We start from the raw sequence: 20,965 nt of genomic DNA, 5'->3' as shown, positions 1-20,965 counted from the left end.
AATTATTTCTTCCACAAATATTTGCTGGATTTTTCCAGTAAAGCTACCCGAGCCTTAAGTATTTTTTATGAAAAAATGCTGTAAATTGCAAATACAATTTCCTTCACAATAAAAACCTATTAGATTTTAAAGTTCCATTTGGTACATATGGTAAGTTGTGTTGTTCAAAGAATTACTCCCTTTTATCTACGTTAAGTCAAATTTAATGGCATAGAGCTATTCTAAATATTCAATAATTATGTGCATAAATGTATGGAGGATATCACACTCCTTTTTCATTCTGAATAGTGATAATTTGTACTATTTTTTTCTTTAATAGCTTTGCTAGATTTTTTTTGCTTAAGACTAATTTATTTGAAAGACAGAATGACTTGGAGAGAGGAGGAAATTTTTCATCTGATGATTAACATTCCCCATGGCTGCATTAGCTAGGTCTGGGTCAGACCAAATCCAGAAACTAGGAACTCCTAAGTACCTGGGTTATCTTCTGTTGCCTTCCCAGGCACATTGCAAAAGCTGGATTGAAACTGGAGCAGCCAGGACTTGAACCAGCACTCTGATAAGGATGTCAGTGTTGCCAGCAGTGGCTTAGACCCCTATATTACAGTGCTAGATCCTGCAAGTATTTTTAAAGACCAAACTTCTAGGTATGTCAATCCACTTTATTTTTTCTGCATCACTAACTTCGTTTTTATCTTCATTTTTTCCTTCTCTTTTAAAATTTTTTAATTCCCTCTATTTTTAAATTTGTTTTTCTTTGAAAGAGTCATTTTTATTGAAAAGCCAGATTTACAGACAGAAGGAGATTTACAGAGAGAAAAATCTTCCATCCTCTAAATCATTCTCCAATGGCCAGAGCTGATCTGAACCAAAGCCACATGCAGGACACTGGCAGGGAAGCGGATCAGCAGGACTAGAAACAGCACCCATACAGGATCCTGGCACATGTGAGGCAAGGATTTTAGTTACAAGGCTATCATGCTGGGCCCTTAATCTGTTCTTTATTTATGGCTTCTTAGAAACTTAGGTCATTGCCCTTTTTTTTAAAGCAGTTTTTTGTTTTTAACAAGACTGAGTTTTTTTTAATGTTGAAAAGTCAAGAGTTTCAGAGAAATAGGGAGAGGCAGAGACAGAGATCTATCTTCCATTCCCAAATGGCTACCATGGGCAGAACTGGCCAGGCGGAGTCAGGAGCCAGGAGCTTCAGCCAGTCTCCCATGAGGGCTGCAGGGGCCCAAACACTTGCATTATCTGCTACAGCTTTTCCCAGGGAGCTGAATCAGAAGTGGAACAGCAGGAACACAAACCAGTGAAGCTATATGGGATGCTGGCATCGCAGGTGGTAGCTTTACCTGCTATGCCTCAATGCTGGCCACAGGTCACTGGTTTTCTTAAAAAATAATTTTTAAATTTAGAGGCAGAGAGACATGGAGAAGGAGGAAGGGAGAGAATGAGAGATGGAAAGCTTCTATTTGTCAAAGATTATAATGGCTGGGTCTGAAGCAGAAGCTGGGAACTCATCCACATACAGGGCAGAATAAGAGAGGCAGTGAAAAAGTGAGAAAGAAAGCAACTCCATGTTCTGGGTCTGTCCTCAAATGTCTATAATTTGGGCTGGGCTGGAATGAAGCCAGGAATGATATTCAGTCTCCTGTATCAATGGCAGGAAATCGATTACTCGAGCAGTCACCACTGACTTCCAAAGTCTGCAAGAACAGGAAGCAGGAGTCAGCAGCCAGAGCAGAAAATGAAACCCAGATAGTCAGAGGGCAAGATGCAGGTGTGTCTTCATCACTAGGCCAGATGCTCGCCCCAGAGTTTATAAATGTAAAGGCTTACATATGCCATATTAATTGTGCGGTGCTATTTTTCTTCCACTATAAAGCCAAACGTATAAACGAAGTCACTAATTCAAAGTCCATTTCTTTATAACAACAAATCATAACTTGTTCATTACATAAATAATTCAACTAGTAAAACAAAAATAATGCAACTACTCCATAAGATTGTAATGAGGATTAACTGAGTAAATATAATATGCCTAGCATAGTTCCTGCCAAATAAAAATAGTCAACAAAAGCCAGCCACTATAGTGTAATTACCAGCCTGTCACATGACTTTTAAATTCATATTATAGATTTATAAAATTAAGTACTACTAGAAAACCAGCAAATAACATGGTAGCATTATTTAAAATTTGAGTTACACAATGTATTTACACATTTTTAACAATGACTTTTACATGAGCAAGCACAAGTAAGTTTAAACCAAAAATAATAAATCTTTCACTTAAAATATAACTAGGTTTTTAGAAGAAAGAACTCTTTAGAAATATTAAAATATAAAATTTATTCAAAAACAGTAAGTTTTACGATGTATGAGCTACAAAAATAAATAAATGCAGCATATTACCAAAAATTCCATTCTCCATCACATCAGCATCTTCTCTTTCATTATAAATTTTCTCCCTAGAATAACACAAAATAAGAGATTAACATCTGAAATATTTTTACATTGACTTAGCATTAAAAATCCACTTCAATATTCAGAAGCATTTAAAATTAGGCTTTTGTCTGCTGCTTTGCTAGGAACATTGGCAGGGTGCTAGACTGGAAGACAAAGAGTCAGGACTTGAACTGACACTGAGACTTGGCATGCTGACGTCATCATTTAACCTGCTGTATCACAATATTGGCTTTTAAATATCTTAGCTTTATGTCTCTTGTTTTAGTTCTAGATTTCTAGTTGAGGGGCCAGTGCTGTGGTGTGGCAAGTTAAACTTCCAGCACTGGTATCCCATATGGGTGCCATTTTGTGTCTTAACTGACTAAAAATGTGATTCATAACAAGTTAATAATGGACTGCACCGATATAAACAGTAATCCTAGTTTTGTGGGGAAAATGGTAGAAGTGCAAGATTGAACTAGATGTCTTATGTATGTATGTAAAGATTTACTTTACTTGTAAGGCAGAAGAGGAGGCAGAGAGAGGGAATCTTCCATCTAGTTTCTCAATCCCCAAATGATCCCAACAACCTGGGCTAGGCCAGGATATAGCTAGGAACTAGGTGTTCTTCTAAGTCTCTCACGTGGGTACAGGAGCCCAGGGACTTGAAATATCTTCCACTGCTTTCACAGGTGCACTGGTGGGGAGCTGGATTCAAAGTGGAGCAGCTAGGACACAAACAATGACGTCAACAAGCCAAGCAAGTCTCAGTGTCAGTTCAAGTCCTGACTCCTTGTCTTCTGATCTAGCACCCTGCCAATGCTCCTAGGAAGGCAGCAGACAACAGCCTCAATACTTGGGTTCCTGCCATTTATCTTGGAGGCTGGATGGAGCTGTTGTTGGTTTCTGGGTTTCACCTACCCCAGAACTGATCACTGCAGCCATCTCAGTAGTGAACTGGCAGAAAGAAGATCTTTTTGTCTTTATCTTTCCTTCTCTAATTCTGACTTAAAATATGAATTAATAAATCTTTAAAAGGTAATTAAAAAAACATAAAAAGTTTAAATAAAAAACAAAACCATTTTCTAGGGGTGGATATTTGGCTGAGTAGTCAAGACACCCTACTTGCATCCCATATTGGAGTACCTAGGTCCAATACCCAGCTCTGGTTCCTGACTCCACCTGCCTGCTAGGGCAGACCATGAGAGCAAGTGATGGCTCAAATAGTTGGGTTCCTGTCTCCGCTTTGTGAGATGTGGATCATGTTTCTAGTTCTAGCTTCAGCATTTTAGGCATTGTGGGAAATGAAGGAGCAGCTGGGAATTTGGTTAATTTGGTTTCTTCGTCCCAAAGAGAACAAACAGAATACTTCTAGTTGGTAATTCTACTAGATTTCCTTAGTGTACTGATATTTTTCAACTTGGCAATAAAACAATTTCATATACTGTACTCTAGTTATTTGACAGCAGAGGAGAGACAGAGTACTTGCCCAAGCTCCCATCTACTGGTTCAGTCCCAGTTGCCTGTGCCCTATGGCCTGGGGCCGAAGGCAGGAATACAACCCACATCTCCTGGGTGGGTAGTAGGAACCCAGTTACTCCAGTCATCACCACTATCTCCCAAGGTCTGCTGGAGTCAGGAGCTAGAACAGGGAATCAAACTCAGGTACTTAGGTTAAACGTCTGCTCACATCTTCTCTTCTGTATAAATCTTCAATACCTCATTCTTATGCAGCTAATATTCATGAATTCTTATTTCACTAAGAAAAGAAAGGCAAGCAATTAATAAATTATTTTCCCACATTTAACTTTATCCTTCCCACTACAGGGGATGAACTACTATTTGTCATAATTTTATTTATTTTCATTTTATTTGAAAGGGAAAAGATAGAGACATCTTCCATCTATTCACATCCCCTTCCTTGGGCTAAGACAAAGCCAGAAGCTTGAATCATCCTGAGTCTCCCACGTGGGTGGCAGGGGCCCCAAAATTTCAGCCATCACTCCTGTCTCTCACAGTGCTCCACACTGGAGGCTGAAATCTGAAGCAGAGCCAGAACTTGAACTCACTGATTTAGGATGCAGGTGCCTCAAGTGGCATTGTTAACCACTGCACCCAAAGCCTGCCCATATCCTTGCTTTGATCCAGCACCTCTTCTTCTCTTTGTCCTTAAGCCTACCGTTTTACTCTTCGTACACTTTCTGTCCTGAATGATTTTGTTTCCTTGTCTACAGTGTAATTTCTATCCATAAAACAACCCTAAAAACAAAACAAAAAACTCTTCCTTGATAATGCCCTCAGTTCTCTGCTTTACTCATTATGTGGAGAGCTGTCTATTCTTGGTGCTTCTATTTTCTTACTTTTCATTCTCTGCCAGATCCACCCTAATCAGGCTGTATTCCCACAATTACTCTCAAGTTATCCTTACAAAGCTCATCCAGAGCTTCTTACTATCAACTATTAATTATCATCTCTGATGTTAGTTAGCAACATCTGACACAGGTGACCTCACCATCCTTCTTGAAATATACTTTTTCTTTTTTACTTGGCATATGAGATACTACTAGTTTCCCAATTGTCCTCCTTCCTCACAGATTCACTTTTCAGTTACTTTTATTGGGTGATCAGCTTCTTGAATACTAAAACTTTGGGTTTACTACTTGGATTAATTTTTCTACTTCCATTTATTCCCTTGATTTAATGCAGCATCTTAAATATGATATTAAATATCATCTCCATACTGATAGCATCTAATTTTTTTAAGGATTTATTCATTTTATTACAGCCAGATATACACAGAGGAGGAGAGACAGAGAGGAAGATCTTCCGTCCGATGATTCACTCCCCAAGTGAGCCACAACGGGCCGATGCGCGCCGATCCGAAGCTGGGAACCTGGAACCTCTTCCGGGTCTCCCACGCGGGTGCAGGGTCCCAATGCATTGGGCCGTCCTCGACTGCTTTCCCAGACCACAAGCAGGGAGCTGGATGGGAAGTGGAGCTGCCGGGATTAGAACCGGCGCCCATATGGGATCCCAGGGCTTTCAAGGCGAGGACTTTAGCCGCTAGGCCATGCCGCCGGGCCCTAGCATCTAAATTTAAAACTTCATCTCATATACTCAACCATTCATTTATCACTTCCACCTGATATCTAGTGATTTAACATATCCAAAGCCAAACTCATGATCCTCTGTAGGCCTCTGAATCTGCCCATCTCCTAGAATTTTCCATCTCAGTTAATGTGGTCAGTTCTTTTGCTCAGCTACTCTGGTTTTAGAATTCTCACAATCTTCGTTGACTTTTCACTTAAAATCAACGTCAAATATACCTTCAAAATGTATTCAAAAACTGATCTGTTTTAAACTTATCTATCATCTGCTTATCTGAGATTACCTTTTTGACTAATTATTAAAATAGGTTACTAGGTGGTTTGGATTTTTATTTCTTTATCATCTATTCCCCATAAAGTAGCCAGAGCGATTGTTTTAAAAGGGAACAGCACCTTACAATCACTTCCCATCATACCTGAAATAAAAGCTCCAGTTCTTACAGGAGCTTCATGATAATCCTAGACCCGCTATCCTATTTCTATCACCCCTCTCATCTCATCTGCTATGAAGAACTTCAAAAAGTGTATGAAAAGTGGAATTAAAAGAGATTTATTTTGGTAAAAAAAATTTTTGATGGTCAGGAAAGACCTGGATGACATGGTATCCCTGTCACAGTCTATCTTTTTACTAGCTTTTATTCATAACACTTATTCCTGCCTGGCATTACAGTATGTTTACCTCTTTATTGTTTCCCCCACAAAAATATAAGCTCTGTGCAGACAGGGCACTGGTCATTTTTATTCCTATACTTTCAAAAAAAAAAGATTTTTTTATTTTTATTGGAAAGACAGATATACTGAGAGGAGGAGAGACAAAGAGAAAGATCTGTCCACTGATTCACTACCCAAGTGGCCACAACGGCTGGAGTTAAGCTGATTCGAAGCCAGGAGCCTGTAGCCTCTTCGGGTCTCCTATGTGGGTACAGGGTCCCAAGACTTTGAGCCATCCTCAGTTGATTTCCAAGCCACAAGCAGGGAGCTGGGTGGCAAGCGGGCGGCCGGGATATGAACCAGCACCTGTATGGGATCCCAGCATGTATAAGGTGAGCACTTAAGCCACTGGCTTACCATGCCAGGTCCGCCTACACTTTTAGTGCCTACTGCATCATAGATACTCAATATTTCTTGAGTGAAACAAATGACAGAATAAGTGACATAGTTAGAAAGAGAAACACAAGGAGAGACAGAAGGAAGGAGGAAAGGGAGGGTTCACTCCTCATACAGCTGCATTGGCTGGGGTTTGGCTAGGCTGAAGTCAGGAGTCTGGAGCACCATCTGGGCTTCTCATGTTCTGGCACGCATACTGGATGCTATTGTTGCAGGTGGTGGCTTTACCCACTGTGCACCACTTGAGTCCCATACTCACTGGATTTTATCAGGCTTTCTCAGGCAAAATCTCACCAAGATAGAGCTACGTTTGAACAACTTCTCTGTAACTTCCCTCAGCCTCACTGACACTCTGAAAACAAGTTTAGTGGCCAACACCACAGTGCAGTGGGTTAAATTGCTGCTGCAAAGCCATCATGCCATGCAACAGCTTGAGTCCTGTCTTTCCCTACCTCCAAGATAGCTCCCTGCTAATGTACCTGAGGAAGCAGTGGAAGATGACCCAAGTGCATGGGCTCCCATTACCTCGTCAAATGGAGTTCCAGGCTCCTGGCTTTTGATTGGCCTAACCCCAGCCATTGCAGCCATTTAGACAGTGAAGCAGTAGACTGAAGATCGATTGATCGATCGATCGATCTATCTATCTATCTATCTATATTTATTTATTTATTTTCAATTACTTAAAAGGCAAGAGTGACTGAGAGAGAAAAACAATGAATTATCTTCCAGCTAGTAATTTACTCCCAAATGCCTGCATTAGCCAGGTCTGTGCCAGGCTGAGACCAGGAGCCCAGAACTCTGGCCTGATGTCCGCCATAAGGTTGTGTAGTTGAGCCATCATTCATCACATCCCAGAAGGCATTATCAGAAAGCAGCATCAGAAGCAAAGGTGCCAGGACTCAAGCACTCTGATATAGGATGTGAGTTTCAAGAGAAACTTTAAACTGCTGAGAAATAGCGTCCACCCTAATTTTTAAAAAATCAATTAGCTAATTAATTAATTTGGAGGCAGAGACAGCTTCTATTTGCTGGTTTATTTCCCAGATGCTTAGCGATGGCCAGCCCTGGGCTAGGGCCAAACAGGCAACTCAGTAAAAGTGTCCCAAGTGGGTGGGAGGGGGCCAACTACTTCACCTTGAGATCTGCTTTAGAAGGAAACTGGAGCCAGATATTCTCGATATTGTATGAGCGTTAACTGCTAGGTATAATGTCTGTCCCTATGCTTGCTCTTCAATCGGGATTAATTAGTTAAATCAACTTTCTAAAGGTCAGGGATACCCAACAATAACATATTCTAACTCACGGAGACCAAGTGAACAGTAACTTACGACAAAACAGAAAAAGTTCACTTCAAAAGAATTCACTTCCTCTTGATGATCTCACCTTGTATTTCGTTGCACTTACTGCTACCTACTTCTGCATCTCCAACCCAGCTATCCTACATTATCACCTAGAGAAATAGGTTTCTAGTAATTATTTAATATATTTAATCTACAAAGTCTAAAATCTACTTTTTCAAATACTGATTTTTTTCTTGAAGACTTTTGAGTCAATTTTCTGTGAATTTTAGGTCTTTTAAAATTTTTTTCCTTATTTTCCTATTTAACAACAAAAAAAGAATGGGTATCACTAAAAAAGATTAGGTTTTCTATATTCCATTTCAACACTTACATTACATGCCCATGACTTTCTCAAGATAAACACACACAAACAAGAGTTTCATGGGGTGTACTGCGTTTAAACACAGGTTCAGCATTCCTAAACCAAACGTCTGAACTATGAAATGCTCCAACATTGGAAATTTTTTTTCAACACCAACATAAGCAGAAAATGCTACACCTTTAAACTTTTTATTACATGCATAAAAGTGCTAAAATATTGTATAAAATTACTTTCAAGCAACATCTATCAGGTATACATGAAATACAAGTAGATTTCATGTTAAGACTTGGATCCCATCCCCAACATATTATAATATACATACATACATATGCAAATATCCCCAGTTAAAAAAAACCCCTGATATCTGGAACTACTTCTAGCCCTAAGCAATTCTGACAAGCGATGCTCAAACTGTCTATGAATTATTCTCTAAGTAAAAAATGATATTTCCTGGAGATAAATTATTACAACTTTTAATATATGAGCTACATACCTGAGTTAAACCAGCACCTGTTTGCATGGAAGACTTTTTCAATAGTCTCACTTCTTTGTTTATGTATCTTAGCATTCCACTAAGAGTATTAAAGTCATTATTCTCAGAACTATCATCTTCCAGGTTAAACGTGAGAGGTTTAAATGACTCTGTGGGGGCATATATCAGATCCTTCTGGCTCTCTTCTAACGCTGACGGCTGTGCTGACTGCATTTTCTTTAAGTCCTGCAGTAGTTCTTCAGAAAGATCTTCATTACCATGACTTCTGAGACTGAGGTCACTGGCACTGATAGAGCGACGGAGCTTTCTACACTTGAGAAAAGAGGCGTGAGCAGATTTAGCAAAGTGTGGATCTTCATTACCAGATGCAACATCTGTTGTAGATGCAAATGGGACTGACAGAAACCTGATGTTTTCTGTTCTTCCATTTCCAGAAATTTTGGCTTGTAATCTGGTTAATTCTGATTCCTATATATACATAAAAAAGCTACATTGTAAGTATTCAATACATTTTTGTTAAATTAATAATATAAAAAAGCTACATTGTAAGTATTCAATATGTTTTTGTTAAATTAATGAATTAATTATTTAAAGATGGCAATCTTTGTTCCAGTACAGAAATTCTTCTTACAGCACTTGAAATTGGCTTTAATCTTTTACTATTTATTTATCAATCCAGATAAAATTCAGGAATGACTAGATTAAATATCAATTTACTATAGATATTACTTTCAAATTCTCACAAATAAAAACAAAATAGTAAGGGGCTGACATTGTGGCTTAACAGGTAAAGCTGCTGCCTTCAATGCCTGTATTCCACATGGGCACTGGTTTGTGTCCTGGTTGCTCTATTTCTGACCCATCTCCTGCTAATGTCTTGGGGAAAGCAGTAGAAGATGGCCCAAACATTTTGGTCTCTTCCAGCCAAGTGGGAGACTCAGATGAAGTTCCTGGCTTTGGCCTGGCCCAGCCATGACTACTTGGACGTGAACCAGTGGATGGAAGATCTCTCCCTTTTTCTCTGAACACTGATTTCGATATAAATAAATCATAAAAAATATTAACAGAGTTGACCCAAAACAGGGTAGTCTGCAACTTAAATTTGTTTGTTCTTGTGTAAGTCTTTAGAATACCAGAGATAAAAATAAAATGTATATTAAAATACATTTTAATAAAGTAATTATCTTATTTTTATTTATTTGAAAGGCAGGGAAACAGAGATAACAACAAAAAATCATTTGCTGATTTATTCCCAAATTCTTTCAACAGCTGGAGCTGAGCCCCGCTGAAGCAGGTAACTGCCAATGTGAATGACAGGGAAGCAATTACTCAAGTTATCATTTGCTGTCTGCCAGTTTGCATTAGCAGGAAGCTGGAATAGGAAGAAGGGAGAGCCTTGAGCCCAGGCACTCTGATGCACTATTTCTATCACAAGGTTTTGTTTTGTTTACTTACTTATTTTTTAGAGGAAGAAGGCAAGACAGAAAGAGATCTTTCATCTCCTGATCCACTCCCCAAATGGCCACAATGGCTAAGGTTGAGCCAATCTGGAGCCAGCAGAGCTTCTTCTGGGTCTCTCATGTAGGTACAGGGGCAGAAGGACTTGGGCCAACCATTGCTGCTTTCCCAGGTCGTAAGAAGGGAGATGGATAGGAAGTGAAACTGTGGGACTAGAACTGGCACCCATATGAGATGCCAGCACTGTAGGCAGAAGCGCTGGCTTCTACAGCGCTGGCCACCAATCTCTAACTTTCTTTAAAGAGCTTGATTGACTGACTTGAAAGTCAGAGTTAGAGTAAGAGGGATCTTCCATGTGCTAGTTCACTCCCCAGAAAGCTGCAATGGCCAATGCTGGCCCATATGGCCAACCCTGGACCAGGACAGAGCCAGGAGCCAGGAACTTCCTCTGGGTCTATCATAGGGGTGACAGGGGCCCAAACACTTGTGCCATCTGCTGCTGCTTTTCCCAGGCTATTAGCAGGGATCTGGATCAGGTGCTGCAAATGGTAGTTCTACTCACTATGCCAGGATGTCTGCTCCTCTACTTTTTAAGTTTTAAAGGAACTTTAGTGGGGGTCAAAGCATAGCTCAACTGACTAATCCTTCATCTGAAAGGTTGGCATCCCATATGGGTGCCATTCATGACCCTGGTGCTCCACTTGCCATTCAGGTCTCCGCTTGTGGCCTGGGAAAGCAGTGGAGGATGGTTCAAAGCCTTAGGGACCTTGTACCCATGTGGGATACCCAGAAGAAGCTCCTGACTCCCGGCTGGCTCAGCTCCAGCTGTTATGGCTATTTGGGGTGTGAACCAATGGATGAAAGATGTTTCTCCCTATCTCTCCGTTTCTCTGTAAATCAGCTTTTCCAATAAAAATAAATAAATCTTAAAAAAAAAAACCTTTAGTAACTTCGAAAACATTTTTATCCTTTTGGTACATACACTAGGAATAAAACTCCCTAAAATAAATGCAACTATTAGAAGAGCTTGTATTTAAGCATTTATAAATTGTTTCTTCTGTGTTTATATACCATATACCACAATAATTTTCCAATTCAAAATCTTCTAAGTCAAATGCTGTTTGTTCAAAAAGGTCATGAGTTATATAATCCTACCAAAGTACAACAATAAGAAAAATAACTTATAAATTTACTTTTTCAATGATGTTAGATTTTTTTAATATATTTACTTACTTTAATAAGTAATGCTTCATTTGTAGCTTCAATTACTTCGTTCCTGTCTTGAACTTGCTGATGCAAATTGGTTACAGTGTCCTGAGCTTCTTCTAATTCTAACTTTGCCTTCTCTAACTGTTCATTTAGTTGCTGAACAGAAGTCTTTTGAGAGTCAGCAGAAATCTTCCATTTTGCATGGTTCTCTTGATGTGATACCATCTATAGATTCAAAATTAGAAAAGGAAAAAAAGAAATAGGCTGAAGCTGGCTTTGGCACATTCAGATACTTTTCTGATCTTAAAGTAAATTCTATTTAAAGCTACAAATAGCTGTTTCTCAGTAAATAAAATACTGGGGGACAAAGAAAAGAAAGTAACATAGTCTTAAATTTTAAATGTGATGGGTTCTGCTGTTTTGTTTTTTTGTTTTGGATGAGCAGAGGCCTTCTTTTTTGAAGAAATTTGAAATTAAAAGTATTTAAGCAAGATACAGTCACAGCAGAATCTACCAACCCTTCACATATATGCTACCAAACTCCCTTGAAAGAAGCTTAATAATGAATGTATTTGCAATCCTTTTCCTATAGAAATATGTGGCATTAGGACTAAAGTTAATAATTTATTTAGCACAAAACAAAGATTACTTGTATTAAATACAATCATCTTTGGTAATGCCTTTAATTTAGTTTTTAAAAAAGATGAAAAATTCTGCTCAAATTCGTAATATTGCCCCTTCCATAAAGCTCAGGACACAGTGATAGATAAAAAGGGTCTAATTTTGCTTCTTCATTTGACTTACTACCAGGACAAACACTAGAAGTTCTAAAGTATTACAGAATCACATCACATAAAATTGTTTATGTTATCACTTATTACATATATGCAATTAGTTTTTTGCAAGCGCCCCTTAATAAATGATGATAGTGGGGACCAGAAGTGGTATAAAACCTGACATATACTAATTCATTTAAGCCACACCCCAACTATGTAAGAACACTGCTAAAATACCCCAGTTAGATAATCAGATGAGGTAACTTTCCCAAGGGTCATACAAGTGCTCAGTTACCAGAAACCAGCCTCGTTCAGGAATACAAGCATAACATTACAGTGTATTAACTCAATAGATGTGAAACATACATTCTGATAGTGTATTTAGCTATCAGAAATGAAGACTACAATGTATTATTCCATAACAAAGATTTACAAACGACACTCACTTTTGTCCACAAATGTCAACTTACTTTGGTGGGGGATTTAATAGAACAAATTAAATTTTTCTTTACCTCCATATGATAAGCTTCTTTTAAAGATTCTACTTCTGCTGATAATTTCTTGATTTCTGCTTGCATTCTTGCTTCTAAATGAGCTTCACGTACTTGAGATGCACCCAGTTCTTCAGCTAAATGATTTCCATGTGCTTCCTTAAAAATGATACATGAGGTCCATTTTTATATTTGGTTATACAAGCTAAGCCAATCTAGTCATGAAGTAGTTTAACAAATTATGTAAACATGTAAAGATAACTTGTTAAATGACATACTTTAAAAATCTAGATATTTAACATACTACTTAGTATTTTGTTTGCTATGATAACATGCACTAATTTACTTTCTGACAAAGTTCAGGATGCTGAATTTGGCAGCAGTAGTTTACTGATAAACTCTTTTTGCTCACCAGATGCATCCCTTGCTTATCGAGAACTAGCTGAGTCTCCAAAGCTACTTGTGGTAGTTGTACTTGTATTTTAACCAGTGGTATTCTATGCAGTGGTCTTCTATCATCTTACATGAAAACTTTCACTTTGTGCAATTTTGCTTTCTATTACATCAGCTAGGTGTGGTCAATCATAGACCAAAGAAAGGTGTTAAATGGCAGATTCCAGAAATAATTCATACATTTTAAACTGTATCATTCTTTTTTCCAAAAAATTATTTCGAACTCTTTGAACTTATCTTAAAAAATTATTTCTTTTTAATCTGAAAGAGCGATAGTGAGAGGAGAGACAAAGAGAGATCTTCTATTGGTACACTTTCCAGCAGGCCACAACAGCAAGGACTGGGCCAGGCTGAAGTCGGGAGCCAAGGATTCCATCCAGATCTTTCACAGAGGTGGTAAGGACCCACATATTTAAGCCATATTCTACTGCTTTCCCTGGCCCATTAGCAGGAAGCTACCAGAAGCAGTGCAACTGGGACTTGTGTTGACCTTCTGACACGGGATGCTTGTGCTGTGGGTAACTGCCCTATTCTGACACCTCACTTCATCCTGCTCTGTCAAGCCAGGATGTGAATTATCCCTTTGTTAAGGACACCCACACTGAACCTGTATACATGTTAATTACTTAGTAGCCATCCTGGTTATCAAATCAAATATCTCAGTATTACAGTGCCTGTGTTCAACTAGGCTTTATCATTAATGTCCCCAAAGCATAACAGTAGTGATGCTCATAACTGATATCTAAAAAAAACTGCATAGTGTTATGTGTATAGGGTTTAGTACTACCTAATTTCAAGCATCTGCAAGGAATCTTAAGAGGTGTTCCCTGAGGATAAAAAGGAATCTGCTGTCGAACACTGATGTAACATAAGTATGCAAAAAGAAAAGCTTTATGTTCTTTTTTCAAAAGATTTATTTGAAAGAAAGAGTTAGACAAAGAGGGAGAGATAGAAAGAGATCTTCCATCACTGATTAACTCCACAAATGGCTGCAACAGCCAATGCTGAGACAGTTTGGAGAACTAATTAGTTGATCAAACCAGTTCTGAAGAATTTCCTATTTACATTACAAAGTTATCTATGAAACAATTTTTCATTATAAAATTATAGTAAAATATATTTAACCCTGAATGTACAATTTAGTGGCATTAAGTATACTGACACTGTTGTACAGCATTGCAGAAACACAGACCAAACATTTGATGTCAGAATTTTACAGTTTTTTCAGTAAAGCATTTATTCAGAATTAGGGTTTCACCTTTTCTTTAGAGAGTTGCTTTATATCTTCCAATTCACTGGACAACCTTTCTATTTCTCTCTGTGCTTGGACTTGCTGATGACGGGCCTCCACCAGTTCCGTGTGAGAGTTCTGCATCTGTTCCCGGGTGAGCCTCAGTTCTTGCCCCATATCTATAGCCTCCTTGTACTGACTGGCAATGTACTGTTCTTGCTCTTTCATAACCTAAAAAGTACAAGGTTTCAGTAGCTTTGAAAATGAAATACATTATCTTATTCTCATTTCCTTTTTAATAGGTGAATTTTCCTCTTCTAATTAAATTCCTATGAAATTTAATTTAACAACGAGTATCACTCATGGTATTTAGAAAAAAGAAAATTTTCAATAAGAAAATGTCAAAAGTACTGTAATAAATCAGACTAACTGATATAGATGATTTGGCATAAATTTAATGTACATGACTGTATAACCCTTTACCATTATGAATGTAACATTAAAGGCAGAATAATATGAAAAGAATAAAGAAGTTAACATTTGATTATCTTTGTCAAAGAGGAGAAATATGAATTACTATAGCTCTGATGTATGAAGTGTAGGCCCAGAATACAACTATGCTGTAAATTAAAATAAACTGCATGTTAATATTCCTAGTCCTTGCTAGAGAATCTGAAATAATTGGGCCAGTAACCAGTTATTCCTTCATTGAGGCCCAAACTTACTCTTAGAAACTCCACTTTTTTTATACAAATAATTCAAAACACTTATTTTTGCTTCCTATGTGATATAGATTATTCTAGGCGCTGAGGATATAGGGATGAAAAAAAGGAGACAAAGTGGCTATCCTTATGGAGTTCATATTCCACAGGAACACATTAGTTAAGTCAAACTCAATAAATAACTACATCTGAAGTTTTAGAGTTCAGTATTTAAAAATAGGAAAAGTTACATCCATAAGTGCCTGCAGAAGAAAATTTACTTTTTAGGAAAAGGCATGTGGGCAGAATGTGTTCACTAGTTAACACACAAAAAAGTAATATGAAGTCATCAAAATTCTGGCATAGAAATGCCCTTGCTATAATTATCATTTGTTTATTCCTTCTCTATCTATCTATCTATCTATCTATCTATCTATCTATCTATCTATCTATCTATGATATATTTTATTTTTATTGGAAATTCAGATATACAGAGAGGAGGAGAGACAGAGAGAAAGGTCTTCTGTCCGATGATTCACTCCCCTACCAGCCGCAACAGCCAGAGCTGAGCCAAGAGCCTGGAGCTTCCTCTGGGTCTCTCATGCAGGTACAGGGTCCCAAGGCTTTGGGCCGTCCTCTACTGCTTTTCCAGACCTCAAGCAGAGAGCTGGATGGGAAATGGGGCTGCCAGGATTAGAACCAGTACCCATATGGGAAAGTTCTTGCAAGGCGAGGACTTTAGCCAGTAGGCTACTGCACCAGGTCCAAAAGACTGTATTTTATTAACACTTGTTATCTTTAATTCTAATACATGATGGATTTTCAATTACTATTTATTCACCAAATAAGCATGTAACTGTCGATTTATTATGTGCGTGATAGTATGCCAATATCTGTAGGGAATAAAAGCATAAAAGACACTGTCCTTGCTTATAACTAGTCTATCAGAACTGGAAATTTTAAAAAATTGAGGGAACTAATAGGTATCTAACACAAATAACTAGCCTTTAAATACATAGAGCACAACTTTCTGCATATTAAATCTGAATAATTCCAAGAATAAAAATTCACTCTACTCTTATGAAAATACGAATTTTTACTAGATGGAAAATAATTTGCTTACACTTTCCATTTCTTTCAACCTTTGTTGCATTCTTTCAGTTTCTTTTTTCTGTTGACTTATCTCTTGCTCATTCTGTAGCATTATAAACTCTTTTTCTCGAAGTTGTTCTTTGGCATTTCGCAATTTTTCATTCAAATTTTCTATCTGAATTTTAAAAAGGTGAACATTAATGCAATTAAAATAAAAATTAATCATGCCTGTGTTCCAAGTAATTTGGCTTTCAACACCCATCTAAAATATCTAAAGCAAAATATAAAAATGCACTTTTCTTAAGACAATCATATTTTGGAAATAAGAATAAAGATTCTTGTGCTTAATAAGCTGATTTTTTTTCCACTATAAAAATATATTAAACAAGATTGAAGTCTCAGACATACCTGCATAAGGAAGTCAGGGTATGTTAAAACAATAACTATTACATAATCTTATGGATAAATGTATAGGTAATACATGTGTAAGAGAAAAAGTTAGAGGACACAAGGGTTTCTTTTTTTTTTTTTTTTTAAAGATTTATCTTATTTTTATTTCAAAGTCAGATATACTGAGAGGAGGAGAGATAGAGAGGAAGTGGAGCTGCCGGGATTAGAACCAGCAGCCATATGGGATCAAAGCGAGCACCTTAGCCACTAGGCCACGCTGCCAAGCCCAAGGGTTTCTTTATTCTTCAAAGACAGAGAGACAGACACAGAGATTTGCTAACTCTGGTCCATTCCTCAAATGCCCACAACAGAGTTGTACAAAGTGACTTGATAGCACCTCTCAAGATGTGTACTATCAAGAAGCCAGAGTGGAAGCTGAGGCAGGGCTTGAACCCAGGTACTTGAATATAAGTTGTGGGCATCCCAAACAGCAGCTTAACTGGTGAGCCATGACACCCAAACTGCGTTCCCTCTTCAGGGAAATTGGATTGGAGCCTGTGGCGTGCAGCTGTGGTAGGGGTCTTCCTGGCTGCTGACCACTGACTGGTGCTGCAAGGGGGAAAGGTGTTTTCTGCCCACGTGTTCCAGGTTCACACTGTCTGGGGACTGAGACAGGTATCTGACTCTGTATATTGTGTGTGGCTTGCCTCCAGATCCCAGACAGAGATGGGAACTTGCTGGTCTCCCCTATAAAAATGTTCCCTTTTAAGGGAGTGGTGACAGGGGAAACAGGCGAGGTAGGATTTAAGGTGCAGTTGCCAGCAAGCTGCCTCAAAGCCCTCTAAGGCAAGGGTTCCATACTCAGCATTGTTGGTGCTGGTGCTCCTTTGTCCGACTCAAGAAAGGTCAGACAGCCCGTGCCATCTGGACTTGCAGCTTCCCAGTTCCTCCAGACTGTGGTGCTGAGTTCCCACACCTGCTGCATTTTCTGCACTGCAGGATACTGTAGCACTTGAACTCCGGATGCCTTAGTTCTTATTCCAGTAAGGTCATCTGGTGACCCTAGCATTCCTTGAGGTTGATGCCCATTGCTCTGCTGCTGCTCTGCTGCGGCCCATTGGGGTCAGCATTCTTTAGAGCACATTCAGGTCAGATTGTCAGTAGGGAGATGTGTTTTCATCCTAGCTCACGATGCCCACGGTCCCTTTCCAGTTCTAAATGCCCACGGTAAATCTAGAGGATGTGGGCTCCTTACAGACCACTCAGCTTCGGCTGCAACATGTACTGAGACACACCTCCCTAATGCAGACATTTTGCTTACTATCTGTGCAACAGCACATCCTCAGGCCCAGCCTGTTCTGGTGGCTGCTCTTACACAGCTCCACCTCCTCCTACTATTGCTCAGCCATTGAGTTTGCTTCCTGTAGACAACCCTGTACAACCTACCAATGGTCAGAGTACTCATGGCTGATGCAGGTAACTTCCTGATACTCACAGACCGAGTGGGAGGGCAAAGCCCGCCTGGTGCCATGATATGCTTAAGTAGTTGGTCTGAGTGTCACAGTCCTGTAGGTCATGGTAAAATTTGTCCCACCTGGATTACCAAGGGCTCCCTGGAGAAGCATAGAGCTTTCAGGGTTTAATCCTGATACTGCTTTATGAGTTTCCTCCCATTCACTTTGTACTGCTGGGCCATGCACATATATTTATTTGCATTGCCATCCAGCAAGATAAGATGGAGGGTGGGAATGGCAAGACAACTTTTGCTGGCCTACATGCAAAACCCTTGGATATTTTATTTGTTTCCTGGGACACCAAGAGTGACACAGAGGGAGAAACAGCAAGATACCATGCTGTCATGTGACAGTTCACCCTGAAATAACTGCAACAGTTGGCTGTGGGCTGAAGCCGTGATCTAGAAAAAAAAAATATAATCACTTGAGCCATCACTATTGCTTGCCAGGGTCTGTACTGGCAGGTAGTCAGGAGCTAAAGCTGGAAATCAAAGATACTCTGATGTAGGAATGCTGGCATCTTAACTATTACGCTGAATGCCTACTCCCCAGACTTACTATTTTTAAGCAATTTAAAATACATAACTTCAAAAAGTTACCTGTCTGTTGCGTTCTTGAAGTTCCAATTCTGATTTCTCCAGAGTACCCTCTAATTTGATTATTTTTTGTTCCATTTCTCCTCGGTGCTCTCGAATAGTCATATCCAAATGTGTAACCTAAATACAAATTATTAAACTGCTGTTCAATTTTAAAAAAAGATTTTATTTTCTTTGAAAGTCAGGGCTACAAAGAGAGAACGAGAGATCTTCCACCTGCAGGTTCACTTTGCAAATAGTTGTCACAGCTGGGGCGAGTCAGGTCAAAGTAAAAAACCTAGAACTCCATCCAAGTCTCCCAGAGGATGGCATGGACCCAAGCACTTGGGCCATTTTCCACTGCTTTCCCAGGCGCATCATCAGGGAGCTGGATCAGAAGTGAAGCAGCTGCAACTCCACATGCTCATGGGATGCAGGCCACAGACAGAAGCTTAGCTCATTGTGCCACAACACAGGTTCCTGCTGTTCAATTTTTACTCTGATAACAAAAACTGTATGCTTTCTGAACTATTTATAGAAATATAATTTGAAAAATTCATCTCAAACATATTATTTGTAAAATTGAAAAAGTACTCATTCTTCGCTAGTACTGATTCAAGAGCTTCAGAATTATTGTAGACACTGAACAACATATATTTATAAGTGACAAAATGATTTAGATATTATACTAAATAAAATCTTCTGGATAAATTGGCTCCTCAAATAATTACCTGAGAAAGCAATTTCTTTAATTGAGTGATAAGAGATCAGTCTCAGGTATACATAAAAACATACACCTCTATGGCTCAGATACTGGGACATGTGCTGTGGTGCTGCACGTTAAGCTGCCCCTGGGATACCCACATACCGCATCAGAGTGCTTACTTTGAGCCTTGGCTATTCTGCAGTTAATATACCTTCCTGCTACTGCACCTATAAAACAGCTAAGTAGGTGAAGGCTCACATACTTTAGGTTCCCGCCACCCATCAGAAAACCCAGATGGAGGTCCTAGCTCCTGGCTTTGGTCTGCCCTACCTCTGGATGGTGTGGCTATCCGGAGAGTAAACCAGCAGATGAGTAGAAGATTTCTCTTGTCTCTCCCTCTTTCTCTGTTACTCTGTATACATACATACATTCACCATATTTATTTGAAAGGTAGAGTCACAGAGAAACAGAGAGGTCTTCCATCTGTTGTTTTTCTCCCTAAATGGCTGTAACAGAAGGCTGTGACAGGTTGAAGTCAGGAGCCTGAAACTCTTTCCAGGTCTCCCACATGGGTGGCAGGAACCCAAGCACTTGGGCCACCCTGTGCTGCCTTCCCAGATGCATTAGCAGAAAACTGGATGGGAAGTGAAGCAGCTGGGACTCCAACTAGGGCCATAGGAGATACAACAGACTTAGGCAATAGCTTAACCCACAATTATGCCCCAATCTTGAAAATAAAGCTCATAGGCTAAACTAATCCTCACTCTCAAAATTTACTTGTAATAATATCAAGATAAAGAAAAATTATATATTTCTATTTTTAAGTATTTATGGCAGATAAAAATTAATATACAATAAAGTGCCGATATTACCAAAAATAAATGACCTCTGTGTCTCTGTGATGTGTGCTAACAGAAATTTCATTGAGAAGTAATTAATAGGCAGGCATTTAGCTGGCTTACTTGCCAGTTAAGATGCCTGTCTCTGTAACACAGTACCTGGTTCTAGCTCCTGACTCCAACTTCCTGGGAGGCAAAGGTAACTGCTCAAGTCAACAGGTTCTCGCCACCCATACGGGAGAAGACTGAGTTTCCAGCCCGCAACTGTAGCACCCCAGTATTGACTGCATTTAGGTTGTGAACTAGCAAGGTAGAATTACTCTAATTAATTAATAAATTAGACAAAAACAGACGCACTGCTAAAAACAGTATTAGAAAATCAACCTGTGCTGCTCTTTGCTTTAACTCCCAATTTCTCTCCTTAAGAGCCTGATCCATTTCAAGAAGTTCTTGCTTTTTGTCTTCAATTTCCATCTTGCATTCTCTGCAATTTATCAAATGTAAAAGATCAAAGCATGTGGTAAGGAATATTAAATTTTTTCTAAAAGTTAGACTAAAAAGTTACTTTACCTTTTCATAAATTAAAAGCAACAAGAATTGTAGTTGTAATTCTAACTTTTGATGCTTTAAAAATATGATTTTAGGTTCGGCCATGGGGTTGGGGCAAAAGAAGCTCCCTGCAGTGTGGTGGCTGTGGGGGTGCCCCAGCCAGGCCG

General features: G+C 39.0%; 1 protein-coding gene across 3 annotated transcripts in view; it reads right to left on the bottom strand.

Moving 5' to 3' along the window:
* Positions 1–2,372: 2,372 nt before the first annotated feature.
* CCDC18 (coiled-coil domain containing 18) overlaps positions 2,373–20,965 on the bottom strand; it is an 80,823-nt gene continuing 62,230 nt past the window's right edge. For 2 of the 3 annotated variants that reach the window (XM_058659254.1, XM_058659256.1), the window contains 8 exons: positions 20,634–20,733; positions 18,729–18,845; positions 16,257–16,400; positions 14,460–14,663; positions 12,770–12,907; positions 11,506–11,706; positions 8,815–9,282; positions 2,373–2,468 (listed from right to left, as the gene is read on the bottom strand). In XM_058659254.1, the coding sequence (XP_058515237.1) occupies positions 2,454–2,468; positions 8,815–9,282; positions 11,506–11,706; positions 12,770–12,907; positions 14,460–14,663; positions 16,257–16,400; positions 18,729–18,845; positions 20,634–20,733 (1,387 nt within the window). In that variant the 3' untranslated portion in view covers positions 2,373–2,453. The remainder of the gene's footprint in view (positions 2,469–8,814; positions 9,283–11,505; positions 11,707–12,769; positions 12,908–14,459; positions 14,664–16,256; positions 16,401–18,728; positions 18,846–20,633; positions 20,734–20,965) is intronic. The other variant, XM_058659255.1, reaches the window with a different exon arrangement.

The sequence above is a fragment of the Ochotona princeps genome, chromosome 2 (assembly GCF_030435755.1).
Source record: "Ochotona princeps isolate mOchPri1 chromosome 2, mOchPri1.hap1, whole genome shotgun sequence".
Lineage (NCBI taxonomy): Eukaryota > Metazoa > Chordata > Mammalia > Lagomorpha > Ochotonidae > Ochotona > Ochotona princeps.
Note: the sequence above shows the minus strand (reverse complement) of the source record. Positions and strands in the feature narration are given on the sequence as shown.